This window comes from Hypomesus transpacificus, chromosome 5, assembly GCF_021917145.1.
Source record: "Hypomesus transpacificus isolate Combined female chromosome 5, fHypTra1, whole genome shotgun sequence".
Taxonomy (NCBI): domain Eukaryota; kingdom Metazoa; phylum Chordata; class Actinopteri; order Osmeriformes; family Osmeridae; genus Hypomesus; species Hypomesus transpacificus.
This window is the reverse complement of record NC_061064.1, coordinates 3,558,765-3,575,221: the sequence shown is the minus strand read 5'-3', so window position 1 is coordinate 3,575,221 and position 16,457 is coordinate 3,558,765. Positions and strand designations below refer to the sequence as shown.

Below are 16,457 nucleotides of genomic sequence, written 5' to 3'. Positions count from 1 at the left end.
ATCGCTTTTATCTATGGTGGGTTATTAAGGACAGTTAATCCTAGTCAGTTGACCAGTTTTGTTGAGCTCAAAGCGCCCCAAATTATATAAGGTCTTTTGTATTATTTCGAGTAACCGGGTCATGGTTTTGAACTTAAAGCACTACAAGGCTATGGAAAGTCATCCAGATAATTAACAGCACGTTAATTCATAAAGCTTCATTCATTCATAAAGCATGTTCACAAAACAAGTGTTCCCTGACCGGGAATCGAACCCGGGCCGCGGCGGTGAGAGCGCCGAATCCTAACCACTAGACCACCAGGGAGACATATTTGATTACGGTAGACTCAAAATTATAAATGATCACCTGACTTGGTCGAGTCAAGACACCAGTTTAATGTTAAAAACAAAATTTTAAAGGGGCAATTGACTGGGTTTTTTGGGTATTTCACACTGTTCCTTAAGGTCTCCGAATAGGGTATGTAACATTGGTTGGGTTGAAAATGGCCCGGGTGCTGTTCTATGCCCTCTGACAGATCCTCTGAAATGTTCCCGGGAAAAACCACTAGCTTTTCTCCTTTTATGGTATGCTCATTAATATTTAGATAAGCTGCGCGCTGATTGGTTGGTTATCAACGAGTGAAGCTGGGAGCAAAAACGCAACACGGCCAACAGCAGCACTTGCTGAAACACCGAAGTTGGAGACTTGAAATAAAAACGCGCAAATAAACCTATTGTGTCTACACAACACTGTTTTCAACAGATTGACTATATATCATTTGAAATGATAACATTACTTGTTTCCACTTCTGTTGTTGAAGCAAACTGGATTGACTTAGCGTTAGGTGGGTAGAACGTTAGGCTACAGTACAGCTTAGCAACCAAACCATATCTTGATTCTACACGGCTTTAGTTAGCTAGCTAGGCTAGCTCTAGATATCTTGCTGTAAAATAACATGACAAAGATCTGGACAAACATGCATCGTGAATTGTAGATTTTCATTACACAGGTTATTTATTTGAATGAAACACAGTCAGGAACATGAATCAACGTTAGCCCCATTGCCAATAAACTAGGCTAAATGATCACACATTCTACCTATGCTCTTGCATTAACTAGCAAGCTAAACTTGTTTACATGCCTACAGTCTAGGTGTTACAAGTAACAGTTACTAGCAATGCTAACGTATCCTGTATCTATAACCTGCCTTTCTCCAGTTCTTTCAAATAGATTATCTGGACAGGCGTAAGCAATAAGCCAGACTGCAGTTCGTTTTCTGGCTATTTTTCGGAAGCTTCCCTTCTAATACCGACTACAGCTAGTCTAGCTAGAGTCATTTGATGTGTGTAGAAACGTATTTAGCATTCTACCTGGTATACTATATACAGGAAACGTTAGCATTGCTAATAACTGTTAGCACAGTTCAGCTTCCTAGCATATCCTGCTTGAAATTGTCCAAGGTTGTCAAAACTGTCTTGGGTGAAATGTTCAGAGCAAATGAATGATTGAGTGTCGAACTTCGCCGGGATCTTCTCATAGACAACAGCAGCCATGCCTGTTGAATGTTTGGCTCCTTGGGAAGACTGAGTGTTAGCCTTCCCTGTACAGCCTGGAACACAGCATTTAAGACCATAGTCCATTTTCAATATCCTTGTTATAATTCAAAACGTTCTTCTTTGTAATTCCTTATAAGTAGCCCACACAGAGCAGCGCGCAGCTAAACTAGTATCGGAGATACACGCTACCTCGGACTGGTCTGTATGTAAATTCTGGGGCGTGACAAAGATACAGACCAGAGCCAATAAGAGGGCGATCACCGGTCCTACGTAGGACCGGTGGCTTTGTTGAAAAGCTAGCGTTTTACAGCCAATTTTTTTCTTTTTGAGATTTGAATAGGAAAGAGGTGTCAATGGACTTTGATATTCACGGTATGTTCAGTTTACCCTCCGAACTGTCGTTTTTCAACAATGACAAGGTGAAATCGGTTTTGCAGTCAATTGCCCCTTTAAGAGGAAACCTACATACATTTTATATTAGATTTACCTTAAACCGAAATTACCAATATATAAAATAGAAAAATAACTTTGAAACAACAGTAGCTTAATAGACCTCGTGGCGCAACGGTAGCGCGTCTGACTCCAGATCAGAAGGTTGCGTGTTCAAATCACGTCGGGGTCAATGTTTTTCTTTAATTCTGCAACTTGAGTCTATCCACCCACCTTAAGCAGGTCAAAGAAAATCATTTTGGTGAACGTTTCTTTGATGCCGGTTGAACACTACAATAAGTAGTAGAACATGATAGCTGCCATCAATTGAATATGGCAAATAAGTCAATAAATACAATTGAAGAAAAGGTGCCTTTGTGGTTATTGTATTTTAATAGTGTAAAATAGGCTATAGAGAACAGTTAGCCTATTAACATTCGTCATGTCATATTATAAAAGCATATGTTCAGTGCTTTTCATGGTGCCTTGGGCAATGTTTCCAGAATGCACAGGAGCATAAATAATGGGTAGTGACTTTAAACAGCACCCACAGCATTTCCCTCTACTCAGAAGTCAGAATGCTCAGTTAAGCCCTAGCCAGGCCTATAAATAGCACCACTAAAACTCTACTACAGGACACCTCCATTGATTCAAAGCATCCTTTTCTTTGGTACATAATCACATGATACTATGAAGTATTTTTTCTCAAATTTCTATAAGGGCATGCTATGACAAGAGTTATTCTTGAGAGAAGGGATCAAAGTTTAGATCTTCACATTTATTCTACTAGATATGAAAAGTTTATGACGTGATTGGTAAGCTCAAACAAATGATCTCTCTTTATGGCATATCCCTTTCCTTAACTCTTATGGTGCAATTATGTGTTGGACATTGAGTTTGAGTTGATAACATACACACCCTTGTGGTTATTAAAACCATGTCATTGTTCCCTCCATTCTCAGAAAATCAGATATATCTGTCAACAGGAACAATTCTCTTTGTACTCTCTTCGATCTGATCAGTATGGCTGAGAGTGCTTCTATTCTAAAAGAACACCTTAGCTGTTCCATATTTCACAGAGACTCAGCTGTTCCGAATTCTACAGATTCTGAGACTCTCAGCTGCCAGCACACCTTCTGCAGGGACTGCCTCGAGAACAGGCCAAATGAGCTCCAGGACTGCCCAATATGCAGATCCAGTCTGTTCAGAGACACAAACTTCGACATCAACCCCAAGGCACAGGAGGTTAACAGCATAGAAAGAGAAGAGGGAAGGAAACCTGCATTGGAAAGAAGGAAAAAGCCTATTGCAGCCAAACGAGCAGTTTGCCCTGAACACAGAGAGATTTTGAAGCTGTATTGCGAGACAGACAGACAGCTGATCTGCGTGATATGCCGGGATGGGAAAGACCACAAGGGACACGAGTTCAAACCCCTGAAAGAGGCCCAGGACGAGATCAAAATTAAAGTTATCACAACACTGTTCAATTTGCAAGAGGACGTCAGTGCAGTCAAGAAGTTCCAGGAGGGTGAGCAGGACATTGCTTCGAGAACAAAGGTTCGAAACGACAGCCTCAAGATTGAGATCAGCCGGCAATTTGAAGAGTTGCAACAACAGTTGAAATTAAAAGAGCAACAAGCCCTTAAAGAACTTGAGGAGCTGAATATATACTCTGAGAGACAATTGGAGATCATAGACAATGTCATCAAAGAGGGAATAGAAAGGAAGGCCATTCTAGAAGCTGGCCACAAAATGGATCAACCCTTGGACTTCTTACGCTGGTGGATAAAGACAGGCTTTCATGAGGTCAAGGCTGTGTTGGTGGAGAACGACTACACTGCTTTGAATGAGCCGCAAAACGGTCCTCTGATTAACAAGTGTCCTTTTCCAAGCCCAAAGAAGCCCTGGACCGAGAATCCTGAATCAAAGTCCCCTCACCAAGAAGGCAATGAGCTAGAGAATCTCCTGGAATACCTTGATCTAAAGGGTCTTGGGATAAGTCTATCCAGGGCTATAAATCCTTCCTTAACAATGAGTCGACAAAGTCACGAGTTTCTGTCAATATTTGAACCAACCTCTTCCACATTCGAAGATACACTCCAGTCCACTATCCCCAGGTCCACCTCTATGACATCTCTATCGTCATCTCAGAAAAAAACCCTTCAATTCTTCAAGAAAAATAAGAAAAACAAGTCCAGTAGTCAATTCTATTCAGAAGATTTTTGAAGAGGCGACTTATTGAGGAATTACAAGGGTTTACCAAAGACCAGCAGAAAATATTGTCAAGTGATGAATGTGTGGAATACAGCTTACATGTATATTATTGTTGCTTTCCTACAGGTACACTCTTGCACTTTTGAGGTTCATGTTGTTTGATTTGTAACTTGTTTAACTACTTGCTCTAATGTTTCTTCCCATTGGCACTTGGTTACTTATCACAATGTATGCTCATGTTTTGGCTTCCTGCAGTGTTTTTTGTGGCTATCTCGTTCATGATCATTGACCTATGCACTTTTTGTAAAGCTCTCTCTTACAAGTCGCTTTGGATAAAAGCATCTGCTAAATTAATACACGTAAATGTACATGACTCCCTGTTATTCATTAAAGAGGAGTACATAGGGAATGTGCTGTTCATTCAAAAGGAGAAATATATATGGAATATGTCAAATGTATTTTAGAACAAATCATTCACAGTTGTCACTTTATTGAATGACCCACAACAAAATAATTTATTAAGAAAATAAATTCACATCTTTAGAAATATACAGTTATGCTTCCATCATTATTTACTCCATGGACCTTTTAAAACGTATTCCCAGGTTGATGATCAGCTGATGAGAAATTACAGAAATATTCATCTTACCATCAGAAAAACAATGGTACAAATTCACATGTACACTATAATACACGATAATACTGATATTGGTTAACTGAGGTCTCTGTCAGCGTAGACTCAGTAAAGAGACTGAGAACTATAGGGACTTCCTCACTGCCTCTCATCCCCAACATTTTGGGAAATTAAATATGTATTTGTTTTAGCAAATCCAGCGAAAGTAACACATTCTGTATTACAATCAATTAATGCAGTTGGAAGCTGAAATCCATTTCACTACAAATATCAAAATGCATGTTTGGGGGATGGATCTTCCTTCAGGACAGTCTGCTAAAAGGTGCATGTAGAACATGGAACCACACAAGGTGTTTTACAATGTACAAGTAAGGAGGGACTTCTGCCTTATCCACCTAACTGGGGTGTGGCGTTTCTGTTCTCGAAAGCTGAGGATAGAAATAGCATCATCTTTATCACCAAGGTTAATCACTTGTTACACATTAACAGGCAAGGTATAACAAAAAGCATATACGTGATTTTATAGTTTAGGCACTGGATAAAATCTCACCTGTGTATAGTTGAAAGACTGGAGGAGTGGGCCTGGCTGTGCGTAATCTGGGGGGTTAGCCCGGGGGTCGTAGCCAAGTCGAGCTAGCATGGGGGCGATGTCGGCCATTTCTTTCATGACGTCAGAGGGGATGTGTCCTACCCACTTAGAAAGAGCATCTGTGTTCACAGGGTTCATCACTTGGTCTGTCGAACGCTCAACCCTGCAGACAGAGGAAACTCTTTCAGAGTGGTTTTCAATCTACATAACATTGTTTTTAAGTTAGCAGGAATACACATTTCAGACAATATACAGTAATTGCATAAATGGTGATGAACTGCATTTTAAAATATATTAAATAGGTTATGCTTGTCTGCCCCAGTTTAACACAACGTGGCACAGAAGTGTCTAGATTCCTCTCTAAATTCAGCTCGGTCACAACCCAGAATGCCATGCTCTGGAGGGGGGTAGTTTACATTTACATTTAGTCATTTAGCAGACACTCTTATCCAGAGCGACTTACAGTAAGTACAGGGACATTCTCCCCGAGGCAAGTAAGGTGAAGTGCCTTGCCCAAGGACACAACATCATTGGCAGGGCCCGGGAATTGAACCAACAACCTTCTGATTAATAGCCCAACTCCCTAAGCGCTCAGACATCTGACCCCCCGAGTTCATATCACATTATTCCAATCAGACAGTTACCTTCACACTCATGCTTATGCTCTCACAGTTACAGACGTGCCACACCCACACAACACTACACTCACTTGGACAAAGACACCCCTCCTGCTTTGCCAATCAGTTCCTCGTGGTGGAGCACTGCTGGGTCCCATGGCAACCCCAGGAAGTGCAGCAGCTTCCTCATCTCTTCCTCTGGGTGTAGCACAAGCTGCTCGTAGCGCACGGGTAGACAGCTGCCCTCTGGCGCCCCCTGGCACTGGCTATACATGCCCTCTACGGCACGACTCCACTTTGTCAGGCAGTCCCTGTAACTGGTGAGGTCAAAACCAGAGATGGTGACCTGCAGAGCGAGGGCAGGGAACACCAACAAGAGAGAGATATTTAGTTGCGAGAAAATGCAGGACTCTGAAGTCTTCCAGGAAGTGTTATAGGAGATATTCCGTGACAGACATTCTAGAACAGGGGTCCAGGAACTCTGTTCCCAGTTACCTGCCTGCTGGTTTTTGCTTTAACCACACTTATTTGACCTGATTCAACACTAGTTGCCTGATCAACCAGCTAATTATTCCAATCAGGTGTGCTAGATTAGTATTAGAGCGAAAACCAACAGGCAGGAATCTCTCCAGGAACAGGGTTGGAGACCCCTGGTCTAGAAGAATAGCAAATACAATGTATTTATAGTGAATTTACCGGGGCCAACATAGATCTACACACACACACACACACATTACCTTGCGTGAGATCATGGAGTGGACAGTTGCCCGTCCGTCTCGTAGCATCAGTACAAATTTGGCTTTGGGGAAGATGCTGGCGAGATAGGAGAGAGACTTCAGGGCAAAAGGATCTTTGTTGCACAGACGGAGGGCAGGCTCTCCATGACCAACTATCACCTGGAGGAGACACGTCAGACAGATGGTCATTTCATTGGTATTACACAAATGTCTACCTTGTTTTCTGTAGATACAACATTCCTTTAACAAGTGGGGGTTTCCTAAAAGTCTAGTAGCAAGATAAGCATTCGTTGACTAAACTAGCTTATACTGGATGATGAGGGAGCTCCCAAGCTCTTGGGAAACCCATCCGGACGCTCTCGCTCAGCTTACCTCCAAGAGGAACGCCCGCACGGCAGAGTCCAACACCTGATCGGTGACTCCAGCTTCATCCAATCGCACCCTCTCCCTGGCCGAGCGACTCCAGGTGGCACGCATGGCTAGTAGACGGGGTATGACGCGTGTCTCCTCCCCACACCGCACTGCATTGTGGGCATCCAGCATGGCCCTCATGAGTGTGGTGCCACTACGGGGGAATCCACCAATAAAAATGAGGGGGGTGTCCTCTCCGTAGTAGATGGGAAACGCTTGGCTCTGGTTGGTGTGTCCCAGGTGGGGGTCTACCCAGCTGTATCGATGGCCACTGTTCTTGGGTGGGCATTCGATGCCGCTCAGGCCCAAGTACAGGAGGGACACTGAACAGAGGATTACACCTACCAAAAACATATTCAGCCTGGGATTCCTCATGTTTATGCTGAAGGGAGTTCCAATAAAACTACCACCAGGTGTTAGGTGAAGGTGAGAGGTGAGGGGACTGAGAGGAATCAAGTCAAAACAGGAGAAACAATTGGGTGGAGGGGGGTTAGAAAAAAAAAAAGTGTCTGTTTAAGTGTTAAGGGAACAGGTGAGGACAGGCTGAAGATTTTTGAAGAGTGTTTTGGGCAGGGAGGTAGTACTGATCCCCCTGTTACTCTAGAGCCCCTCCTGGTGGCTGAGACCAGAGCTGCAGCCGACCTGATTCCAGGCCCGTCCATGAGTCTGAACCAACATCATACCTGTCAAAAAAGCAAGCATCCATAATTGAGTAAATAACGGTCACTAAATAACAACAGTTATGTTATTGCATTTGTTTGTAAGACTTGCTGTAATTATATTGCAGGCACAAGCAGCATATCACGTGCTCATGGAAAACTGTCATTTTGAGAACCACTAACTGCTACCTCAGCCCTATATACCCTTTATGCAATCTCAGTACTATCTCTCTCGACACACATTCACTCACATGTACAAACCACTAACTGCTACACATCTATGTTTCATTTTCAGTGACAGCATCTAACCACACTAAAACCCAAAGCAATTTGTCTACGGTCTAGAGACCTCCTATTGTAGAGCTTTGTGGACCTTCTGAGTGAGCTATGGAGTTGCTTGTCGCAGCTAAAAACGGCTCGCTTTCTCATCAGAGGCAGACTAGGGGCATCTGGATGCCATGTGTAAGGGACATGGGGTAACAGACCGTTACCACGAAGAGTGCTTGCCCTCCCAAGGTGTGCATGAACCAAGGAGCTGTCACAGTTAAACAATGTTTGAATCAAAATGTGTGCAAAAAAGTAATCTTGTATTAAAAGCAACTTTTGATTAAACCCATGAAATAACAGGAACGTCGCGTTCAGGTGTATGCGAAGGAATATTCAAAAGTGATTCCGCTGACTTATAGCCACACATCAAGACACGTTGACGAACAGAATTACTAACATAACAGAAAGAGGAAGTGTAGCCTTGCTTGTTTCAGAATAATTTGACTGCCTGTTCAGGTTGATCGAATAACAGCTTTAAGCTACAACTAGCAACAAATCAACAGGTTTGGAATGTAGAACATCGGACCACCTCCAGTTGGTCCTCTTTGTCCGTCTTGACCAGGTGAACGCAATGAGCTAAGGGCCGGGTGAATGACCTCTTTCAGATGTGACGTTAGCTAGCCCTGATCTCATTGTTAACCGTCATTGGTTAGCTCTGTATTTTTGTGCACAGTATAATGTTAGCTCCAACATTACGACAGTATTAAGACTAGGTGGTTGCTATCTTACAACGGCCCCTTCTGCGTCTGCGTGCTAGAAATGCTTTACAACAGAAAAGGAGAGAGCTTTCCTTTCCTCCGAGATATATTTTCAACGTGTTCCAGGCCAGCTAACCTTGGGTAGCGAGCTATCTTCATACGTTATTGATAGCTAGCTATAGGCTGCATGCAAAAAATAAGAATATTCATTTAGAATCATCATAACTCACAAAGTACCGAGGTCTGAAGAACCAAAGCGTCAGCGCCTTGAGTGCGACGAGCGAAGGTTGAAATTGGACTGCTACACTGTGATCACTAGCTAAGCTACAACAACAAAAACATTGTATAGGACATAGAAAACTGTCAAACAAGTTCAATATTAATTTAGTCGCTGTATCCAACATCTAAACACGTCTTGTCACCATTGAAGTTTGCCCAAAATGTTTGCTCCAACCGTCTGGCCTGTTGTATTGCAACATTGAAAGCTGTTTGCTGATTGGTTAATCATATTGGCCTACATTCGCAGATACTGAACTCGTACAGGTACAACCACAATTCCACATTTTCTACATAATCTTAGAAATAACACATGCATGTGCCTGCAGCCAATTAAAAATATGGCATGTGATTTTTGTATTTACAAATGATAGAGCACGGTAATATATTTTGCGTTCAGTAAACCCAACTCAACACTTCCGATTGCTGAGCAGATTAAATTGTATAACCACAATGACAGAAATATACACTAGCCATTCCCCACTTCATAGGGCGATTACGATTTTTTTTTAAATAAAATTAAGAATATACTATCCGAACCACTGGTGTTAATCAGCATTACATTTGCAAAATTGTGAGATTCCTGCAGACATGTGGCAATTTTAGTAGAATTACAACAGAACTGTAGAGGAAGTCAGGTTTGCACAATTCAAGTTTCATAAAAGGGAAATACTTGACATTGAAATTAAGAACCTTTTTAGAACCTTTTTATTCTGCAGTTTGTAAAACACTTGAAGCCATCTATAGGCCTACATAGGACACTGCAGGATCATGCAGGTACAGTACAGGTATAGTCTTATGTATCGTTGTCAACATGCCCTGTGCATCCTAGTATCCATATTTTCAGAGAAAACATGATCTCAGGTCCTAAGATCAGTCAGCTCAATAGAACCTCTTATGTTCAGCTCATCCCATCTTCAAAGAAAATGCAGTCCTCATTTATATTGTTGCACTATTGGTTCAGATGACTGCTCCAGTTTAATCTCCACCTCCATACCTTATATCCACCAAGATATGAACAGCACAGAAGGAGTGTGGGTTTAGGACTTAAACTGATCCTACAAATAATCTATAGATACTGTCGTCATGTTCAGTAAACCTTTTTAACCTGCCTCTCCCAACATAGTATCTGAAGTGAAAAATTATGATGAATGCAAGGCTTGTGTGTTCATCAGGACTGTGGTGAGACACTGTATCCTCCCTTTTCCCATGTCTACATTCTTACTGGCTGGTGCCCCCATCCATTTCTTGTGCATCTGCGGGGGCACTGCCTTCTTGCTCCGGGTCACCAGGGAGGACCTTAGTAACTTTCTGAATAAGCTCCTCAATCTGGTCCTCTGACAAGCGTTCTTCACTCTCCTCAACCATCTGAAAGAAAAACCCATACACAAAAAAATTGTAAGTGAAAATGCTTACAATATTATATCAAACTGTAATAAAAATGTAAACATGAAACACTCCCCACAGAGACCAACTAGCAAATACCCTAGAGGAGAAAGGGAGGAAAATAAGAGGATAGACAACAGTGGGTCCTTACCAGCTGTATCTCTACTGCTGTTTGTGGTCTATGGTTCAGGAGTTGGAGCTTCTCAGCCCTGACATCAAACAGAGAAATTGGTAACTGGGCAACGCGATGCATGCATGCGCTCACATATACAGTCGTGGTCATAAGTTTTGGAAATGACAACTGTTGTGTTTTGCAAAGTTTACTGGTTCAGTATTTGAGGAAAATGTTTTCATGTTGCTATAGAATACTGGAATACAATAAGGCACATTTCATATTTTTTTGGCTTTTTTGGGGTGAAAATGTTCAACATATGCAAATATCCCCCTCTTTTATAGCAGTCCTACTGCTCTTAAAATCCATTTAGAATGATTGTGATTTCACCTGGCTAAATCTAGTTTACACTTTCCCCTGTGCTGATGATATAACTAACTGAAATTATGTTAGCAGTCATTTTATGCCATGGCCCAGTAAGATTTGCAAACACAAAATGTATGTCGCTCCCAATACTTTTGACCACGGCTGTACGTAAATTTGCTTTTGTGCCACTCAAATGTACTTATTGTCCAATCTAATTTACTTGGTAAGTTTATGGGGCATCATGGTGGTGAGAAAATCCTTCATGATCTTTGGGCTCTGTCTGCTGCATGGTGTCTTGGATAAGTACTTCAGCGTCTAAGAGGAGACATACACACAAGGCAGTAATGGAAACTATGACTGGGAACACCTATCAGAATTCAAATGTTTGTGGGTTGTCTGACAACAATGAGTTACTAACCTCATACATGATTGTGTTGAGGTTCTGTTGCCCAGTGCTGTGTTTATTTTTACCGCTGTCTTTTCTTTGCTCCTTTAAATCCGTCAGTAGCTGAAACACCTGAGAGTGAGAGAGAGAGATTGAGCAAGAGGTCAATCTTGCATAATAACACAGTAGCATTCTTGGTAACACAAACACAAGGGATGACCAGACCATGGACATATTGACGAACAGACAAGGAAGAACACTTACTTCATAGTTGCTTAGCATAGCAGCGTTGGCATCCTTCCTATTACAAGGCAAACAGAGATAATGTCATACAAAATCGACAACAAATTTGTAAGACTGAGTAGGTATTATTGTGATCAAGTCACACATTAGACTTATAGTCACACTTAGACCTAAAAACACAGCTAGCTACAGTTACTAGCACTAGCTATTTACACCCACAATGCTTGTAGTGTAAGCGTTTAATGTCTTTTAAGCTAACGTCAGCTACTGCCAGGGAATCTGAGCTGTAACTAGCATTACTTGAGCCTGATGCTCATATATTTACAAACAATAAAACAGTGGACTCTAAGTGAGATAAAATGTTTACATTTATTAATGACGTGTAAGTAACTTTTGATCTTTAGAAATAATAAAACAACTAGATCTATATCATTCTTACACTTCCATTTTGCCAGACACTGCGTCTGAGTTCGGTACAGAGTAAGTCCGGGTAGAAAATCTTTCCTCCCGCGATTTGGTTCCTAGCCAACCCACCATAACCATTGACAGAACCCGTTCAGGCTTCACTTGACGGGTTAACGATTAAGAAAATCAGCACAGCTGTGTCTTTTTCTACTTGTTGGGCTTTTTACTGCATACAGTGGGATCATGGCAAATGTTGAGGTAAGATGGAGTCACAACACAATTTCTTTAATTTTCCACGTGTATTTGTGTATGTCTGTGTTTTGTTTATATAGCGTGTCAGCTGGCCAGTAATATGTCAGCTGGACTCAGTTCAGTGTTCAAGCTAGATGATATCTGAACAATAAAGACGTAATTTCTGCATCTCCCAGGGAAACAAACTATGGGGTGGTCGGTTTGTGGGAGACATTGACCCAATAATGGAGAAGTTCAACGCATCTATCGCATATGACCAGCGAATGTGGGACGCAGATATCCGCGGCAGCAAGGCGTATGTGAGAGCACTTGAGAGAGCCAAACTGGTCAGCTTGGAAGACATGAATCACATCCTTCAGGGCATGGACAAGGTGAACAGAATCGACAGTTAAAGCGAACTATGTAGCATTTAAAGCATTGACAATGATTTAACCTGTTGCTGAGTAGGCTAAGACATTTTTTAAACCTAAACGTCTGTGCCACATGACTTCAGGTCAAGACGTTAAATTCAAGTTTTCCTGTGCTGAAACCCAAGTGCGTGAGAGAAGACTAAAAATATATGTGTAATATTCCACGCGGAAGTGACTTGGTTAATAGGCGACGACAAAACAATTTGCCTCGGTGCAGAATTCCATTTTACTTCTGTGCTATGCGTCTGACAATAGAGTCATGTGATAGTTCAGATGCCAAATACAAAATAACAATTTCAGTTGCACAGCTTCAAACCCTATACTGCTCAACTACTGAATTGAAACACAAGCATTTATATTAGCACAACAGAGCAATGGTTGTCCAGATCACAATTTCTGATACTTGAGTCATATTTTCTAACATTGTGTAAAGGTATTGATGCTGCACTGCTTTTCCCTATTAATTGTGTGTGCGTGTGTGTGTGTGTGTTTTAGATTCACGAGGAATGGTCTAAAGGAGTGTTTCAGGTCAAACCAGGGGATGAAGACATTCACACAGCAAATGAGCGCCGATTGAAGGTAGGCTAGCATTCACTTCTGTCAACAAAAAACTGTCGACTCAGTTAGATGCACATGATCTGAGTGTGTGCAATCTGCATGATATTGTTTCCCTTAGGAGCTGATTGGTGAGCCAGCTGGAAAGCTTCACACTGGAAGAAGTAGAAATGATCAGGTGGGTCTCACTATTCTTTCGAAGGCCGAATTATTTCCCATAAATGGTTGAGTTTGAAGTTTGAGAGATGTATCATATTTAGGTTAGATTGTAATTATTATATTTTATTTTTTATTCCCCTTAGTATTAGCTAGACCCCCCTTAGTATTAGCTAGACTTTGCTCCTTTTGTATAGTTAGTCCACATATTTAAGTTTCAATATTACTATATGTTCAATGTATGCACCTCCCTGCCAAAGTAAATTCCTTGTTTGTGCAAACATTCATGGCGAATAAAATACTTCTGATTCTGATTCTTCTAGTGCATGCTGGAAGGACTTCCCTGGAATGATACTTTTGAGTCAGTGTGTGTTGCTTTTATTGGTTGAGCAGGTGGTGACGGACATGAGGCTGTGGCTTAGAGATGCAATCTTCACTCTGAAGGCCAACGCCCTCCAGCTGATCACCACCATGGTGGAGAGAGCAGCAGTGTAAACATGCGTACACACGTGCACAAATACACACCACACACATACACACACTCACTTATACATGCACAAATACACACCATACACATACACACCACACACATACACACACTCACTTATACATGCACAAATACACACCATACACACACTCACGTATACATGCACAAATACACACGTACACACCACACACACCCTCCCTCATGCACTTCTTTATCTCAGGGAGATTGAGGTGCTGTTTCCTGGATACACCCACATGCAGAGGGCTCAGCCAATCAGATGGAGCCACTGGATTCTGAGGTAGCCTCTCTCATTATCCATACCTCTTAGTATGACATTGTATCCATAGGAGTCTTAAATTTATAGTTGTTTTTGAATAAATGTTTTAAATTGTATTTTATTCCCTCTAGTCATGCAGTGGCTTTGAGCAGAGATGTTGAGCAGCTCCAGGAGATAAGTAGACGAGTCAATGTACTTCCTCTGGGAAGGTATCCATCAGTATGCTCTCATGGTATGTAGTAATGATCACTCACACAACCACACACACAATCAAACTCATACTCTGTTGTGATTCCTTGTTTCCCAGTGGGGCCATAGCTGGGACACCATTTAACATTGACAGGGAGCTGCTTCGCAAAGGTGAGGCTAGAGAGCAAGACTCTTGAGTCCTGAGGTCTGCTGATCTAGAATTAGTTTTCTGTAATAGATCTTGGCACTTAACTCCCCCTTGTCTGCCCATTAGAGCTGGCCTTTGATGACATCAGCATTAATAGCATGGATGCTACTGGGCAGAGAGATTTTGTTGGTATGGTAATTTCTTCACCGTATACCAATAGATGCAGTGTGGTTGCATTGGGAGCTGTCTTAACATGTCTGTCTATTTTCTCCAGCTGAGTTCCTGTTTTGGGCGTCTCTGTGTCTCACCCACCTCAGTAAGATGGCAGAGGACCTGATGCTTTACAGCACCAAGGAGTTCTCCTTCGTCACCCTCTCTGATGCCTACAGGTAGTGTGTGTGTGTGTGTGTGAGACTGTATTTTAATTTAGGGTTTTTAACTGTCTTTATGTTTTATATTTAAATTCTGTAATTTTGTGTGTGTGTCTGTTGTGTGTAGTACAGGCAGCAGTCTAATGCCACAGAAGAAGAATGCAGACAGTCTGGAGCTGATTAGAAGTAAAGCTGGTCGTGTCTTTGGCAGAGTAAGATCCCTGCTGAATTGCAACTTGGCAAATTCATAAAACTGTACACAATGAAGGTTTCTTTGCTGACCCTACCTTTGCCTATCTGTATTTTGCAGTGTGCTGGATTTATGATGACACTGAAGGGCCTTCCTAGCACATACAACAAAGACCTACAGGTTCAAAGGTTTAAACAACCGAAGGCTTGTCCCTTTGTGTATGCATGCAAGGGTCTTGTTGTTTGATCTCTCTCTCTTTCTCAGGAGGATAAGGAGGCTATGTTTGACTGCTATGACACAGTTCATGCTGTGTTACAGGTGACTACAGGTGTCATGTCCACCCTCAAGGTAAGACACTCCTAAGAGAGATTGGAATTGGAATAAAGTTATGTTTATGACCACTTCCTGTTTCCTGTTTCAGATCAACCAGAGCATGATGGAAGCTGCCCTCAGCCCTGACATGTTGGCTACTGATCTGGCCTACTACCTCGTCAGAAAGGGAGTAAGTGATTGTGTGTGTCTGTGTCTGTTCAGTGTGGAGTAAGTCATTTAGCTGTAATGGGTTTAGTAGTTCTCTGTGTACCAATTTAGTTGTATCTGCTTGTCAGATGCCGTTCAGAGAGGCTCATGGTGTCTCTGGTAAAGCTGTGTTTCTTGCCGAATCCAAAAATATCCCTCTGAACCAACTTTCTCTGGACGACCTGCTCACTGCCAGGTGACTAACACACACATGCGTGCTCACACACACACATAGTCAAACATATTGAGTATGAATGTTGAAGCTCCCACCTAATTTCACATTGGGTCTTCTGGTTTTCCATCTCTTCTGTCTAAAATCCTTCTGTGCTCTCTTCAGTCCTCTGTTTGACAGTGACGTCTCCTCGGTGTGGGACTATGGCAGCAGTGTGGAGCAGTACAGTGCCCCCGGTGGTACAGCCAAGAGTAGCGTCAGTGCCCAGATAGAACACATGAGGGCCTGGCTGAAGAGCCAATCACAGTAACCTCTGTTCATCACTCCCTTCAGACAAACATAATCACTCCTTCTGAACATTAGAAAATGCATCAGAACTGTTACAGGCAACAATCAAAGGGTTGGATGTGTAAAAATTGAATGTTACTGATTTTAAAACCATATTTGCCTCCTGGAATGCTTGTTGAATTTATAAAAAAACAAATGGGTCAGTTTTGTGCCTTGCCATGATCGTTAAAAGAAACTATTTCAAAAAGTTATTTTTTCATACAATCATACATCTTGGAAAACAATTGCTATTGATTTAATATAATGTAAAACACAGGCCATTATCACATTTAAAAAGTGTGTTTTGTATTGATTGGATAAATATTGTATACACAAGCCTTTGTTTTGCCCTTCATGCAGCGAATTAAAAATGTTAAATA

General features: G+C 41.8%; 3 protein-coding genes and 2 non-coding genes across 7 annotated transcripts; 2 read left to right on the top strand and 3 right to left on the bottom strand.

Annotated features, from left to right (window-relative positions):
- Window positions 1-232: 232 nt before the first annotated feature.
- On the bottom strand, window positions 233-304 carry trnae-cuc. The gene has a single exon. It is a non-coding gene; the product is annotated as a tRNA-Glu (tRNA).
- Window positions 305-2,086: 1,782 nt separating this feature from the next.
- trnaw-cca lies at window positions 2,087-2,158 on the top strand. The gene has a single exon. It is a non-coding gene; the product is annotated as a tRNA-Trp (tRNA).
- A 2,512-nt stretch (window positions 2,159-4,670) lies between these two features.
- Window positions 4,671-9,344, bottom strand: tpst1l (tyrosylprotein sulfotransferase 1, like). Of its 2 annotated transcripts, none has more exons than XM_047020328.1 (6): window positions 9,082-9,344; window positions 7,129-7,850; window positions 6,757-6,915; window positions 6,112-6,365; window positions 5,364-5,565; window positions 4,671-5,241 (listed from the first exon to the last, which is right to left on the bottom strand). In XM_047020328.1, exons 2-6 carry the CDS (start codon window positions 7,540-7,542, stop codon window positions 5,209-5,211), a joined length of 1,062 nt encoding a protein of 353 aa, XP_046876284.1. In that variant the 5' UTR covers window positions 7,543-7,850; window positions 9,082-9,344; the 3' UTR covers window positions 4,671-5,208. The 2 variants fall into 2 exon arrangements, with proteins under 2 accessions (XP_046876284.1, XP_046876285.1); XM_047020329.1 differs by having other exon boundaries at window positions 9,089-9,337.
- A 473-nt stretch (window positions 9,345-9,817) lies between these two features.
- LOC124467827 (calcitonin gene-related peptide-receptor component protein) lies at window positions 9,818-12,129 on the bottom strand. Of its 2 annotated transcripts, none has more exons than XM_047020292.1 (6): window positions 12,059-12,129; window positions 11,641-11,677; window positions 11,410-11,508; window positions 11,212-11,306; window positions 10,665-10,722; window positions 9,818-10,495 (listed from the first exon to the last, which is right to left on the bottom strand). In XM_047020292.1, the coding sequence occupies exons 1-6, from the start codon at window positions 12,064-12,066 to the stop codon at window positions 10,349-10,351; spliced, it is 444 nt and encodes a 147-aa protein (XP_046876248.1). In that variant the 5' UTR covers window positions 12,067-12,129; the 3' UTR covers window positions 9,818-10,348. The 2 variants fall into 2 exon arrangements, with proteins under 2 accessions (XP_046876248.1, XP_046876249.1); XM_047020293.1 differs by having other exon boundaries at window positions 11,987-12,066.
- Window positions 12,130-12,131: 2 nt separating this feature from the next.
- Window positions 12,132-16,453, top strand: asl (argininosuccinate lyase). Its single transcript, XM_047020289.1, has 16 exons — window positions 12,132-12,282; window positions 12,453-12,647; window positions 13,182-13,265; window positions 13,363-13,419; window positions 13,791-13,888; window positions 14,105-14,182; window positions 14,293-14,370; window positions 14,469-14,521; window positions 14,625-14,687; window positions 14,773-14,887; window positions 14,997-15,081; window positions 15,180-15,239; window positions 15,324-15,407; window positions 15,481-15,561; window positions 15,668-15,774; window positions 15,916-16,453. Exons 1-16 carry the CDS (start codon window positions 12,268-12,270, stop codon window positions 16,058-16,060), a joined length of 1,398 nt encoding a protein of 465 aa, XP_046876245.1. The 5' UTR covers window positions 12,132-12,267; the 3' UTR covers window positions 16,061-16,453.
- The last annotated feature ends 4 nt before the right edge of the window (window positions 16,454-16,457 follow it).